Source organism: Ursus americanus, chromosome 22 (assembly GCF_024610735.1).
Source record: "Ursus americanus isolate L20-20 chromosome 22, mUrsAme1.1.p, whole genome shotgun sequence".
In the NCBI taxonomy this organism is placed as follows: domain Eukaryota; kingdom Metazoa; phylum Chordata; class Mammalia; order Carnivora; family Ursidae; genus Ursus; species Ursus americanus.
This window is the reverse complement of record NC_142148.1, coordinates 30,338,911-30,351,822: the sequence shown is the minus strand read 5'-3', so window position 1 is coordinate 30,351,822 and position 12,912 is coordinate 30,338,911. Positions and strand designations below refer to the sequence as shown.

At 51.2% G+C, this 12,912-nt stretch overlaps 1 protein-coding gene across 2 annotated transcripts in view; it reads right to left on the bottom strand.

Moving 5' to 3' along the window:
- Positions 1-4,283: 4,283 nt before the first annotated feature.
- CDS2 (CDP-diacylglycerol synthase 2) overlaps positions 4,284-12,912 on the bottom strand; it is a 61,779-nt gene continuing 53,150 nt past the window's right edge. For both annotated transcript variants that reach the window (XM_045808684.2, XM_045808681.2), the window contains exons 12-13: positions 12,211-12,314; positions 4,284-11,950 (exon numbers count right to left, since the gene is read on the bottom strand). In XM_045808684.2, the coding sequence (XP_045664640.1) occupies positions 11,818-11,950; positions 12,211-12,314 (237 nt within the window). In that variant the 3' untranslated portion in view covers positions 4,284-11,817. The remainder of the gene's footprint in view (positions 11,951-12,210; positions 12,315-12,912) is intronic.

Sequence of the window (12,912 nt, the reverse complement as noted above, 5' to 3'; positions counted from 1 at the left end):
CGCTGAGCTGGGCACCATGGGTTACCTACACCTCCCAGTGATTCCACCTGACCAGGAAGTGGTGGCAGTGGTGGGGTGGGGGGAGGGGAATGGGGGGTCAGGAATGGTATTTCTCATTCTCAAAGCCACTGGCAGAGGCACTGACAATGGCAAATTGCATCAGTCAAAACTATATGTATTATATTGCTACGAAGAACATTATTGGGACACTTGGTGAAATTTGAATAAGGTTACATAACAGTAAAGGGGCATCATGTCTATAATTTCAAACAATTTGCAAATGTGTGTGTGTGTAGAGAGAGAGGGAATAATTAAATTGGTAAAATGTTAACATTTGTAGAACTTGAGTGAAGTATGAAGGGAATTCTTTACACTATTCTTTTTTGTACGTCTGAAATTATTTCAAATAAAAAGTTAAATAACTGTACCTCCAGGAAGCCACCAACCACAGCTCTCCTGAGACGGTATCTGGCAACTGATGGGGTCCGTAGGAGACCACAAACGTACGATCCCCAGGGCTCCCTCCCGGGCTCCTCTCCATGACGATCATCAGAACCACTAGGCAGGTACGGAGTACGGGCCCCTTATGAGGGGAGGAAGAAGCTACCTCTTGGCCGGTAGCTACTCGAGGCCTTCAGTTCCCATTGGACCCCATGTGTCGCCCACCAATGCACACACATATTGACAAGTGTAGGCAACGAGAGGGGACCCTCAGAAAGGATAAGCCTGTGGGCGTCCAGACACTGGCCAGCAGTTGAAGGGGCAGAAGGCATTTCTCATACGGAAGAAAGAAGGGCAGGAGATGGGGAGCTTGGGAAGGCAAGGCTGGGGGGCAAGGACGGGAGCTACCTGGGGGCACACAGCAAATACTACGGGTATTTGTGAAGCAAAATAGAAGCAGACCCAGTCTCTGAGACGCAAGAAGACAGAACGAGCTCTGGGTGGAGGTGCTGGGAGGCACGTCCTTCTACACTGTGGCCGCGGTGTGCAACACCATTCCAGTGATTAATCCAGAAGGCCCACCTCAGGGTGCCCTGGGGCTCTCCACTGGACATGCTCCCCCAAGAGGGTGCTGACCACCTGCGGGGGGAGAGGGGGTGTCTGAGAGGGGACATACTCACAGGAGGGAGTTTCAACCACTGGCTCTCAACCTTGGCCGCACACTGGAATCACCCAGGGAATTTCTTTTAAACACCCGGATTCTGAGGTCATCGGTCTGAGGTGCTGCTGGGACACTGAGATTCTTTTCCAAGTTCCTCAGGTGATCTAACGTACAGCCAAGCTCGGGAATCACTGGCTTAGAAAGCACTACCTCCGAGGCTCTTCGAATCTCAGAGAAATCAGGACCACAGGACCAAGATCAGAGGGCCCATCTTTGCTCTAGGAATAACAGCTTCAATCACCTCAAACAGAAATCAGAATTAACCCCGAACGTAGTCTCAGATGGACGTACATTTGACCCTGAAAACGTGCTGAGCTTTCTTGTTAAAATTGAGAAGAGGCAGTAAGGGGATGGCGACATGATTTTATTCCATTTGACAGCCTGGGCTTTGATTGATTTTGGAACTAGCAATGTCTTTTATGGGGAGGTAATGGCTTGTAATGATGTCATGGTCAGGCCATCAGTCCGTCCCCTGGGGCTTTCTACCCCAACAGCCTGTCCGCTGAATATCCGAGTACAGAAGTCACTCTTGCTTTGTTTCCCTCTGCCGCCTTCCCCCAAGAGACCAAAAAGTTCATGGCATCCCTCCTTCTCGAGAAAAGGGCACCCAAGCCTCTAAAATTCTGGCCCCCTTCCCCAGGCCGCTTCTGCTGTCAGGTGGGAGTGGGGCCACCTGAAGACAAACCCCATCCACACCTTTGTCCTGGCCCAAGAGCTGGACTGTCTGAGACTCCCTGAGAAAGGAGACCGTCTCATTGAAGGGATGAAGGCAAGGGCCCTACCTGAAAAGAAGCAGATCCCTAAGTCCAGAACAACGAACAGAGGGCTTGGCTTTGGACCTGAACTCTTCCCCATCAATGGTCTCATCCAGTCTCCTGGTGCAGGATAACATCCACATCCTGGCCACTCCCCTGGACTGGACATCCCACATGGATATTTCACAGGCACATCAGACCGAGGGTCCATAACCAAACTCCTGATCTTCCCTCTCTGCTCTACGCCCCACCCCAATTCTGTTCTCCCTCAGCCCTCTTCAGCCCAAAGAAATGGTGACACCATTCTTCCAGTTGTCTGGGCCAACAGCGCCATAGCCATCCTTCACTCCTCTCCCATGCCACGGAGAATCCTTCAGCAAATACTGATGATGTAGGAAATGAGGTCAAAGTCACTCAGCTGCTGTGCGAAGAAAGATTTTAGAGGGGTGACTTTGAAAACAAACATCAAATCAAGTCACTCCTTGGCTCCAAACTCTCCAACAGCTCTCCTCTCGCACAAAGTAAAAACCAATGGCCTTGCCCTGCATGATAACCCCCTTTCTCTGGGACCTCATTTCCTACCACCGCCCCTCCCCTTCCACCCTACTCCACCAATCACTGCAGCTCCTTGGGGACATGTTGCGTTTTGCTGTGCACCTGCCCAAACACCCTCCCCACGCCCTTCAGTGTGTCCAGTTGCCCAAACATCACCTTGGTAGCAAGGTCTTCCCCAATCACCCTATTTAAAACAATCGCTCCCTACCGGCATTCCCCTCTCCTGGCTACATTTTCTCCAGCTAACTAACATCCTACCTTTTTCACGCGTCTGCCATGCTCTCCTACAATGAACTCCATGAGCACAGGGACTTGGTTGCCGCCTCCTCCGCGTCCATCGAGCCAAGCACAGAGCAGACACTCCAGGAGCATGTGCTGAATGCGTGGAGATCATCCAGACCCGAGCACAAGGGCTCTGGGGCGGAGGAACGCCAGAAGCAATGACTGCAGGGGTGCCCACAGGAGGTGGGCTCTGATGCCACCTACTGGGGCCTCTGCAGAGTGAGCACATGGACCTCACAGGCTGGGACGACAAGAGCCTTCAGCACAAGGACAGGAGACAGGGGCCCCCACCATTTCTCCAGCACCACACGAGCCTGTAACTCCCAGTACAACAACAGGGGGGCAGGCAGCCAGGGAAAACCACCAACGTTGGGTTTCTCATTAACCTTGGAAACCAATGGCTTGGAGTGAGATTTTGTTGGATTAAGAGAAATATATGCAGAGTTTTTTGCACCTTGACTATTGGGAAGCAATTCATTCCAGAAGTCCCCTGCCTTAGGGTCCCCTGCAAAAGGCAAACACTCAAGGTCCCACTGGCCCAAGGTGCTAGCCCAGGTGGGGCTGGCCCTCTGGATCCCAGGACTACAGACTTAGGGTGTCCTCTACCCTCCCGCTAGACCCACAGTCTTGCTGGGAAGGCAGAGTCTTGGGGTGGGACAGTAAGGTGAGCAGGAGTTAGGCAGGTGGGGGAAGCCGGGGGAGAGGGGAAGAGAAATCTGACAGAGGAAACAGCACCGAGGCAAGGAGATGAGAGTGCCTGGGACAAAGCAGGGACATGCACGGAGCACGGCTGTGAGAGAACAGGGCCCGGGTATGGGGTCAGAGGGTACAGACTGGGGAACTCACGAACAAGCCTCGACTTGGCCCTCAGGCCTCAGGAAGACCCCCCAGCAGAGAAAGCTTGCCCCAGCTGGAGTGGAAGGGTTGGGTTGGCGGGGCTAGCCAGGCTGCGGAGAGCTGGCAGGCAGGCAGGATGAAGGCAGAACGGGCAGGCTGTGGTTACTGATGAGATTGCTCCTAGCTACTGGCCGCGGAACAGAACTCTGGAACAGAACACTGGACTGGGGCATGTGTGGGTTAAGGGCCCGGGTCTGGGTTTGGTCATGCAAAGTCCACAGGAAGAGACCTCACAGCCCACGCAGGTTAGGGATGTGGACTTGGGAATCGTGTGGGTGAGTGTGGTCATCGGAGCCCTGGGAGTGGGTCAGAACACAGGACAGAGTTCAGTGGGGGGGGGGGAGCCTCGGGCAGAGTGTCACGGTCTGAGGGACGGACGCGTGAAAGAAGATACTCAGAGAAGGTACTCAAAAAGGTACTTCCTCAGAGGAGGAAGAGTTAGGGAAGCAGGAGGAAAGCCAAGAGAGCAGGTCATGAAGGCCAAGGGCACAGTGTCTCTAGAAGCAGGCAGTGGTTGGCAACATTCTGGGAAAGGACGCTGGTTCCACACAACCCCCCCTTCTCTAGCCAAGTCCGAATGCACCCATGGCCTTCAAAAGGCACCCCTCCCCCAGCAGAAACCACAAACAATACAGAATTTAGTAGATGTTTATTTGTGTAACAGGAACATTCAGGTATATAAATAAGGTAAATATTTCCCAATGTACAATATATGATGTTCTGCAACTACACGGAGAAAGAATCTACATGTATTGTTCAACACAGATCAGACAGCACACAGAGAAAGGTCAGCTGTGGCTAATATAGGTGGCCTCCGTGAACCCCCACATCAGCTAAAGGGCACAGCAGCAGCGCATGGACACACAGTTGTCTGGGGAGGCCCTAGGGACTGTCCGGTGGGCTCCACACACACCCAAGAGCTGCTCCAAGGTCACCCATGTCTGAGGGCCGGAAACCAAAGGTCAGTACCCGGCTTATCCGTGGGAGATTTCCGAATGGCACCACACAAAGGGAGGGGCGGAGAAACTGACCTTGGGGGGCAGGGCACATCCAGGCTAATCTCTGGGTGGCAGACAGAGGCAGTGATGGGCTCCAGGTGACTTCCTGGCACTCCCCAATGGGGCGGGGAGGCCATGTCTGTGTGGGGGAGCTTTTCCGTTAAACAAATCCTCAGAGCACAGACTTGAGCAGGTCCACAGCTGCGATCAACTCACCCAACCACACAGAGCTCCCAGGGCTCCCACAGAGGGGCCTCTTACCTCGCCCACTTTGGTTTTCCCCTCCTCTTTTGGAAAGTATTAAACATCAATAAAAATTAAAATGTAGTATCAGCATCAGCTCCAGAAGATAGGCCATAATCCATGAGTTTTGAATCTTTCTGGATAGGCTTCTGAGCCCTGTTTCTGGTCCCCGCACCCACAGAACACAGGGCTGGCCTCTGTCCGTCTGTCCTCAGCTGCGGGACTCCTGGCCTCTCCTTTGCCCCCGTGACTCCCCGGCGGTTCTCCGGCTGGAAACAACACATCTCTCCGTCCTGACTCGTTCTCTCAGCTCCAAGTCCTTTGGTTTTATTGGCCCTGATGTCTGCTCAGCTCTTTCTCTTTCTAGCCAGTTCCCAGACACCCACCCAGTGGGACATAAGGTAGCAACACAATGCTCTGTGTATGAAAACGAAGCAGCACGCTAAGGACACTCTTAGAAGGACATGTATAAACATTCCACCCACTAGAAAATATTCTTAACTCCCTTCCTGTTCTGGTATTTCTAGGCACCCAGGCAGCAAGCCCAGGCCATGAACTGAATGGAGGGGAGAACCAGACATGTTCCAGGAGCCGAGGACAAAAACAGCGATAGGGATGATATCACAGACACAATTCCACTTGGAACAGAATCGCCAGGTGGCTAAGCCCACCTAAACCCCTTGAGGGCTACATGTAGGTAAAGCCTGCAAGGAGCCAGGCCCTGCCCAATGCCTGGGAGACCAACACAGAGCATCGGCAGCCCGATGACCGGAGGGCCCTTGTCCCCAGGTGAGAGCCCACCTCACTAAAGACCGAAAGCAGGCTGGGTCCATCAGACACAAGAGTAAGGGAAGAAGTGCCAGGCCTGGCAAACGTGGGTCCAGAAGGGCGAGGGCAAGCCAAGGATCAGCCTGTCACAGCAGCTGCTCACTGAACACTTCCATGACCTCCTCCTGATTTCTGTCATAGTCAGTACTTCGTTATTTAACTGAAGGGGAGAAACCATTCTTTAAATACAATGGGACTGTGAGTCTGCTCTTCATTCCCCAACAACACCCGGGAAACTGTCCATGGTCAATCGGGAGTTCTGTTATTATTATTCTCTTGGCTTGAGAATTTCGTGGATTCTCTATCAACAAGATTCCTCCAAAGCAAAGAGCCCTCCACCTCACACCCATGCCCTCCCCAAATCTCCATCTCCACTTGGAAAACTAAATGAAAGATTTTTCACACAATCCAGTGCCTGTTCTCCCTTCATTCATCATACACCCATTTGATCCTTTAAACTCACCTCGATTCTAGCTAACCCAGACTCCAACAGAACACCCCGCACCATCTATCCTCAAGAGGTCACCTGCTTCTAGTCCATTAATACTTTTAAGAAAGCACGAAACACAAGGCCCCTGACTGTGTTGTGAGGGTGTGAGCAGAGCCTGCAGGCTTTCTGTCAGTACTACAATCTGCCACACAGGCTTCTGTTTCCCCCACGGAAAGGCCCACCTACACAGGGAACGGCTGCAGGCCCCTGAGCTGTGTGCAAAGGGCACAGTCCTCAGGCAGAGGAAAATGGGGCCCAGAGTGAGTCACAAGCCCTCCCTTCCCATGGAGTGGAGGCACCCTCAGGCAAGAGGCAAGGGCCTCTTCTCCAAGGAAAGCCCAGACCAGGAGCAATAGGAACGAGGCAAGACCTCAAGGAAACCATTCCAACTAAGAGTGAAGAATTTCTGACCATCTTCCTGTCCATTTAGAAGGCCAGCCCGACAAAAGGAAGAAGTATGACGCACCCCGATGCTGTAGGTGGGTGTTAAGGTTGGATCGCTTCTCTCAAAATCTTCTGGGCTGTGAACACCCAGGCTGCGTGCAGGGCAGGTGACAGTGTGGTGCCTAAGAACCCAGTCTCTGGCATCACACCAACTTGGGTTCAAATTACTCGCGGAGTCTGACAAAAATAACTACCGTTTATGGAGCGCTTACTATGCGCCAGGCACTGTGCTAAACGTTTACAGGCGCTATCCCACAGAACCCTCACAACAAGCCTGCGAGGGAGCTACTCTCAGACCCACCAGGCTGGCGTTACATCTAGCAACCGGCCCAAACCTACGGCTCTTTGAGCCCGAAGTCTTTCTTCTTAACCACTGAGATCAGCCTGACATGGTGCCTCAGTTTCCTTATCTATAAAATGGGGATAATAATGCCAGTCAAAGGTTGTTTTCTGGATTAGAAGGGATAATGTATGTAAACCCTTAGCACTGTCCCTGGCACATAGTAAGCACTATGACTATTATTGCAGTTATTATTCATAAACACACTACTGGTATCTTATTGGCTCAGGAATAGAAAGGAACCTCAGCAGATAGGCATTTGGTGGAGAGGGGGAAGAGATGGGACAGGGTCTTCAAACGGCCAATAGATTTGAAACCCACTGGCCATAAGATCCTAGATGCCACAGAGTCTGCCCCCTAGGCTCATAAATCACCCGCATGTTCTCCAAACCTCAAAGTACACCTCCCAGACCGCCCTCCCAGCTGCGATCTCTCTGCCCTTGAAAACAGTGCACATACAAACAGGTGAAAGTCTCAGTCAGGAGACACTACCCAGCTGAGAGCCCAGGTAAGTAAAGTCACTGCTGGTTGGCCTGAAAGGGGGAGGGTGGCAGGGCAGAGCCAGGAGGCATGGAAAGACAGGGCTACTGTCCGGTGGTACGAGCAGTCAGCAGCTGGAACTCCATTCCTCACTGAGAAGAGGGCCGCCTTCTGCAAGGATGTGGGTGAGCAGAGTCCAGGGCCAAGAGGAGGTGGGCCTAGAAGAGACCTTTCACTCATCGTCACTCAGTCCAAACAGCAGCACCCTCTGCGGATCAGGCCATCAGGTCCTCACCCAACAAGGGAAACCAAGTCAGGCAGTGGGAGTGGCAAATGTCTTCAAAAACTGGAAACTGGGCAACCGTGTGGAGACTGATCAAGCGGAAGAGTTCGTTTTGACCAAGACAAGGACAGAATAATGAGACTGCCCAAGAATTAGCCCCTCTCTGTAGGAAGCTGATGGTTTGTTCCAGCTGCTCCTTCAGAGCCCCTGCTGCAGACAAGCACAGTGAGTCTGCCCACGGTTTACCGTCTTGTGATGTCTAGACAGCCACCTGGACATCCTCCTCGTAGCCCTTCCCCCCTCCCTAAGAACAGGAACAGGAACCCTGGGTCCAAGTGAAACCACCCCCTCCCCAGTCCACCTGCTACTCATCACAACGGGAAAGGAAGGTGGCACGAGTTACTCTGAAAGACCGCGACAGTGCCGAAGATATTGTGGACATAGGAAGAGGTTCCAGCAATGATGGATCACAACCGGCAGAGTAATGACAGCTACTTGCTTAGAAATTGACCTAGGGCAGGCGCCTTACAGAGCAAGGCCATTGCTGAGTTTTCTGAGCAGTGACGCACCTTGCCCCGAGTCATTCACATCCTCCCCTGCCCACCTCCGTCAACGTCAGGGGTGCCTCCGAGCCTGCTTGGGACGTATGGCCACTCTGAAGACCTGAACTCAAAGACCCGCTCGGATTAGCCTCCAGCCAACTCAGCAACTAGCTTAGACTCCCATCAGGGTTTGTTTAATCTCCTTTAAAATAGAGTATGCAGGAAGATTCCAAAAATATAAGTCAAGTCACAGGAGAAAAAGCCCAGTGGGAAAAAAAATAAATACCATGAAAATGGCTCCAAAGTCCACCTGTGTAAGCTGAAATGTTACATTTCACCCCTTCTAAAAGTGAAAGAGATGCTAACTTCGGACATACATTATAGAATTGGAAATACAGAATACAGAAAACACTAAGAGTAAATATATTTTAAATATACTACTACTTAGCTACTAATATGATCAGAATATAAAACAGGCAAAAAATAATAAACACAAACAAGACCCACGCTGCCTTAGGGCGCTTCGCTCTCTGAAGCAAAACATACATGTGCACTTTCTCAATGCTGAGGGCCGTCAGGTAGTGGCAAGCGCTCGAAAGGGGAAGAGACTCAGATGTCCCGTGAGCAGTCACGAGTAGGGCTCACCAGGGAGGGTGCTGAGGCCCAGCCACCCCCCAGACGCTCCCTGGCTTCCGTGAGGCCCTGCTCATCAGCTCCCTCTGTAAGCTCCAACCTGCTGCACAGGCCGGGCCTCCTTGGCCTGACAACCGGCTGCCGCAGAATTCCCGGCACACGTAACGCCACTTCCACAAAAGCCAGCGGGGCTGGGGATGATCCCTGTCCTGGTGAGCAGAGCGCGAGCTGGAGTGAGGCTTGCCTCTGCCGCGTGGCCCTGAGGAAGCACGCTCGCTGCCCCGGCCCTGGGTGTCCTCACCGGTGAGGGGCCCGGGACTCCTGCCTGAGGGCCTCCAAAGGCCGCTGTGAGAAAGTAGCAGCTTCAGAGCAGAAACCAAAAGTCTCTAAATCAGGACTGCACGATATTTATGATGCAAAAACAAGTGGGAAAAACAGAGAACCACGTGTGGAAGGGAGAAACGGAAGTCACAACAAAGGAGAGCATACAGTTTCAGTCACATTTTATTTCTCACACACAAAAAAATGGATCTGAAGCAAGCCATGCCACTCGTGAAGATCTGCACAGGGGTATGTTAAAATAGTCTCTTGCATCTTGTCTGTACGGTGAAATATCTCAATACATGGGAGAAAGAAAAACACTGTATGTAGACAGAGACACGCAGTGGCTTTGCTTTCCCGGCTACCAGGCTACGAAATCCTCCTCCTTGACCAGAAAGCATGTGGGAAAAATAGAAGATCAAACCCAAGCTGACCCTCTGGGCTTCTTGCTAAGAGCTCTCGTGAGCATCCAGCTTCAGTCTCCCAGGAGCCAGAAGCCCCAGCAACCGCTTCCTTCCACAAAGGATTGTGCCAGGCACGCTGATGCCCAAAGGCTGCCCTATTCAAGGGCTGCTGGGTCCCAGCCACCAAGGCCCTGCCATATGGCCACAATAAGGTGACAGAGACAACCCCTTCTGTGTCTGGTCTCAGGAACCAAGTCCGTTCTCCAATGTGAAAACTAGATTTGCTGCTAATGACCTCCGCTGTTTAAGACTTGTTGGTGAGGTACTGACTCATTTCAAGGACAAGCACTTAGAAACGGCCTGAAAGCTTTTGCTGTTCGGGTGCCCAGGACACGACTCGATACCCACAGGTAGCCTCTGGTGACGTGAACGTGCTCAGTCAGAATCACGGAATACTGGAATTAGAAGAGTTTTCAGAAAACGAGGACCCAGAGAGGGATGTGTCCTGACCAGGGTCACACGACCAGAATGGAAATCCCACGCAAAAACACATTTTGTTTTTAAGGGGCCCTCAGCCCTGAGCCAGAAAAGCCACGTGCTGGAACGGAAGTAGAAGCTCCGAGGGGGAAAGCTGCTTCCGTGCCGACCACGTGGGGAGAGCCACGCAGTCACCGTGAGCTGCGACGTCAAGCGCCGAGCTGCCTGTGAGCTTTCAGGGAAGCAGGATGGCTGATTTAAACAGAAACAGAATGAACCAATAGCAGACCAAGGTGCTGAAGCAAGTCACCACACCCCCATTTGGCAAGGAGAACCACCATGGCACAGAATAACAGAACGCATCTGGGCACCAAGCTCTCTCTCTTACCCTCCCTGGCTTGTTGTCCTGACAAAGAACTTGTCTCTCCGAATTCAACCTCACTCCTATCATCGAGCAAGGGGAAAAAAAAAATCACAGTTTAAAAGAAAAAAAGGTCCCTCAATAAAATACAAACTACGTTAAAACGGGTCACATTATATATACATATTAAAAAAATGTACATGTACTCTTCAGAATAGTCACACCTCTAATCGGGTTAGGTTTCCAGAGCTGTAAGCAGGATTTTGTGGTTTCAGTGAAGAAGTCATGGTACAATTGAAATCACTATAAGAAGTAAGTGATTTTTAAAACACACACACAGATACACACTTGCCGTACAAGTAGTATATACACAACACAGCAGCTACAAGGGTGGTCGGTCAGGCAAACGGTGCGTGAACAGGAAGCCCCCTGCTCCCTGCCCAACAGGAGAGCCCCCAGGAAGGATTCAGCAGCAACAAGTCTACAGCACAAACGTGAACTGTATCGTCCCTGAAAAGACACAGTTAGCTGGACTGCCCGAGAGGAGCCACTTGGGCCGACAACCTGTGGGAAAGGGCTCGTGACAGAACATTCTACTGCATACACTTGAAATATTACAGTGTATTGTTTCCGACTATTATAAATAATTACTCGTGCTTCCTGAAAAAAAATATCGAAGACTTCTTTCAGTCTGTGATGAAGTAAGGTGAACCCATATTACAAAGCAGAGCTCACGCTCCACAGGACTCTGCGGGTAGAATGCTTATCTAATCAATCAGCCTTTGTCGCTCCAGCCTACGAAGGCAACTGTCCCATCGCTCCAGGGCAGGGATTCCCGAGAAGCCCAGGTGAAAGCTCTCCAGTAGCAAAGACATCCAAGCTGTGCACCTCTTCCCCACTGGGGGGCAGCCACAAAGACAGGCCAGGGTGGCCCCTGAACTGGTCAGCCACGGACGAACATCCACTCTCTGATCGAGCCCACCAACAGAAGCTCTGGCTTGGGAGCAAGCAGCACCAAGCAGACGCACCCCGCTGGGCAACACTGTCTTCCAAGTTAAAACTTTTGTTTAAAAAACCCAAATGGTCTGACCCTCATGACTTCTTTCCAACTCAAAGCTGTAGTTTACCCACGACCCAAATCATAAGCACGAAGACTGTATATACAGATTGCTTTGAAAACCCACAAATAAAAAACACTCTACCGACCAAAAAAAAAAAAAGTGAGTTGAAGCCGTGTCATTGACTGAGTCACACCAGTGGGGCTTTGCCTTGGAGCCCGGCCCCTCGCTCCGCTTGCTCCTGCTGTCCTGGCCCCGGGGCCCCTACTCATCCTCCGTGGCGGCGGTCAGCATCCCCTTGTCTGCCAGGTGAGATCTGAGTGTGTTGAAGATGTGCAGCTGTTGATCTGGACGCAAGGTCAGGAACTGCTGAATCAGCTTGCTTGGGTTGGGGCCCCTGGAAAAGAATGTGAGCAAGCAGCGCTGAGAGGGGGTCCAGCAGCTTCTAGGGCCTGATTATCCAAACGGCTGCTGTTCCCTCTGGAGTCCCTACTCGTGGAGGGCAGGGTGACCCTCAGAGAATCCAGACAGAGTAGCAACTGCAAACCGCATTCACGTTTGGGATGCTTTTCACTCCCAGTGATTTGTAGCTAACCTTCTAGAATTTGACCACATTCAAAATTTCACCAACTTGGTTTAGATGGAAAGGCACTATACCTGATAAAACTGGCAATGTACACGTTGACAAAGGTGGCCATCAGGTACTGGCAGTCAAAGCGATCCATGATGCCTCCGTGGCCAGGAATGGTGTTGGCAAAGTCCTGTTAGAGGCAGGGGCAGGACTGGTGAGCCTGGGCTAGGGCGACCCCAAACCCTGTCCTACAGTCCCACCTCAGTGCCCAGCTACTGTCCTGAGAAGCTAAGGGCAGCAGAAAGTAAGAAGTATTGGTTCAAATGCTGAGGGTATACTAGGACACAATCTTATGATAAAATGTTTCTTTTGAAGAAAGGTGCAAGATATACGAACAAATAAACTGCAAATCCGATTACAGTTGACCCTTGAACAACAGGGGTTTGAACTACACGGGTCCACCTCTACGCGAATTTTTTTTCAGTAAATACAGTACACTGATGTAAATGTATTTTCTCTTCCTTCTAATTTTCTTAATCACATTTTTCCCCTCTAGCTTACTGTATTTTAAGAATACAGCCTATAATACATATAACATACAAAGTATGTGTTAATCAACTGTTAACAGTGATTCTTCCGATCAACAGTTATATGTGAATTTTCTACTACATGGGAGGACGGGGGCAGTGGGGAGGGATCAGTGCCTCTAATCCCCGCATTGTTCAAGGGTCAACGATACGGAATTTTCTCTGAAACAATGTTGTTATTGTTGTTGTTTTTTAGAGACA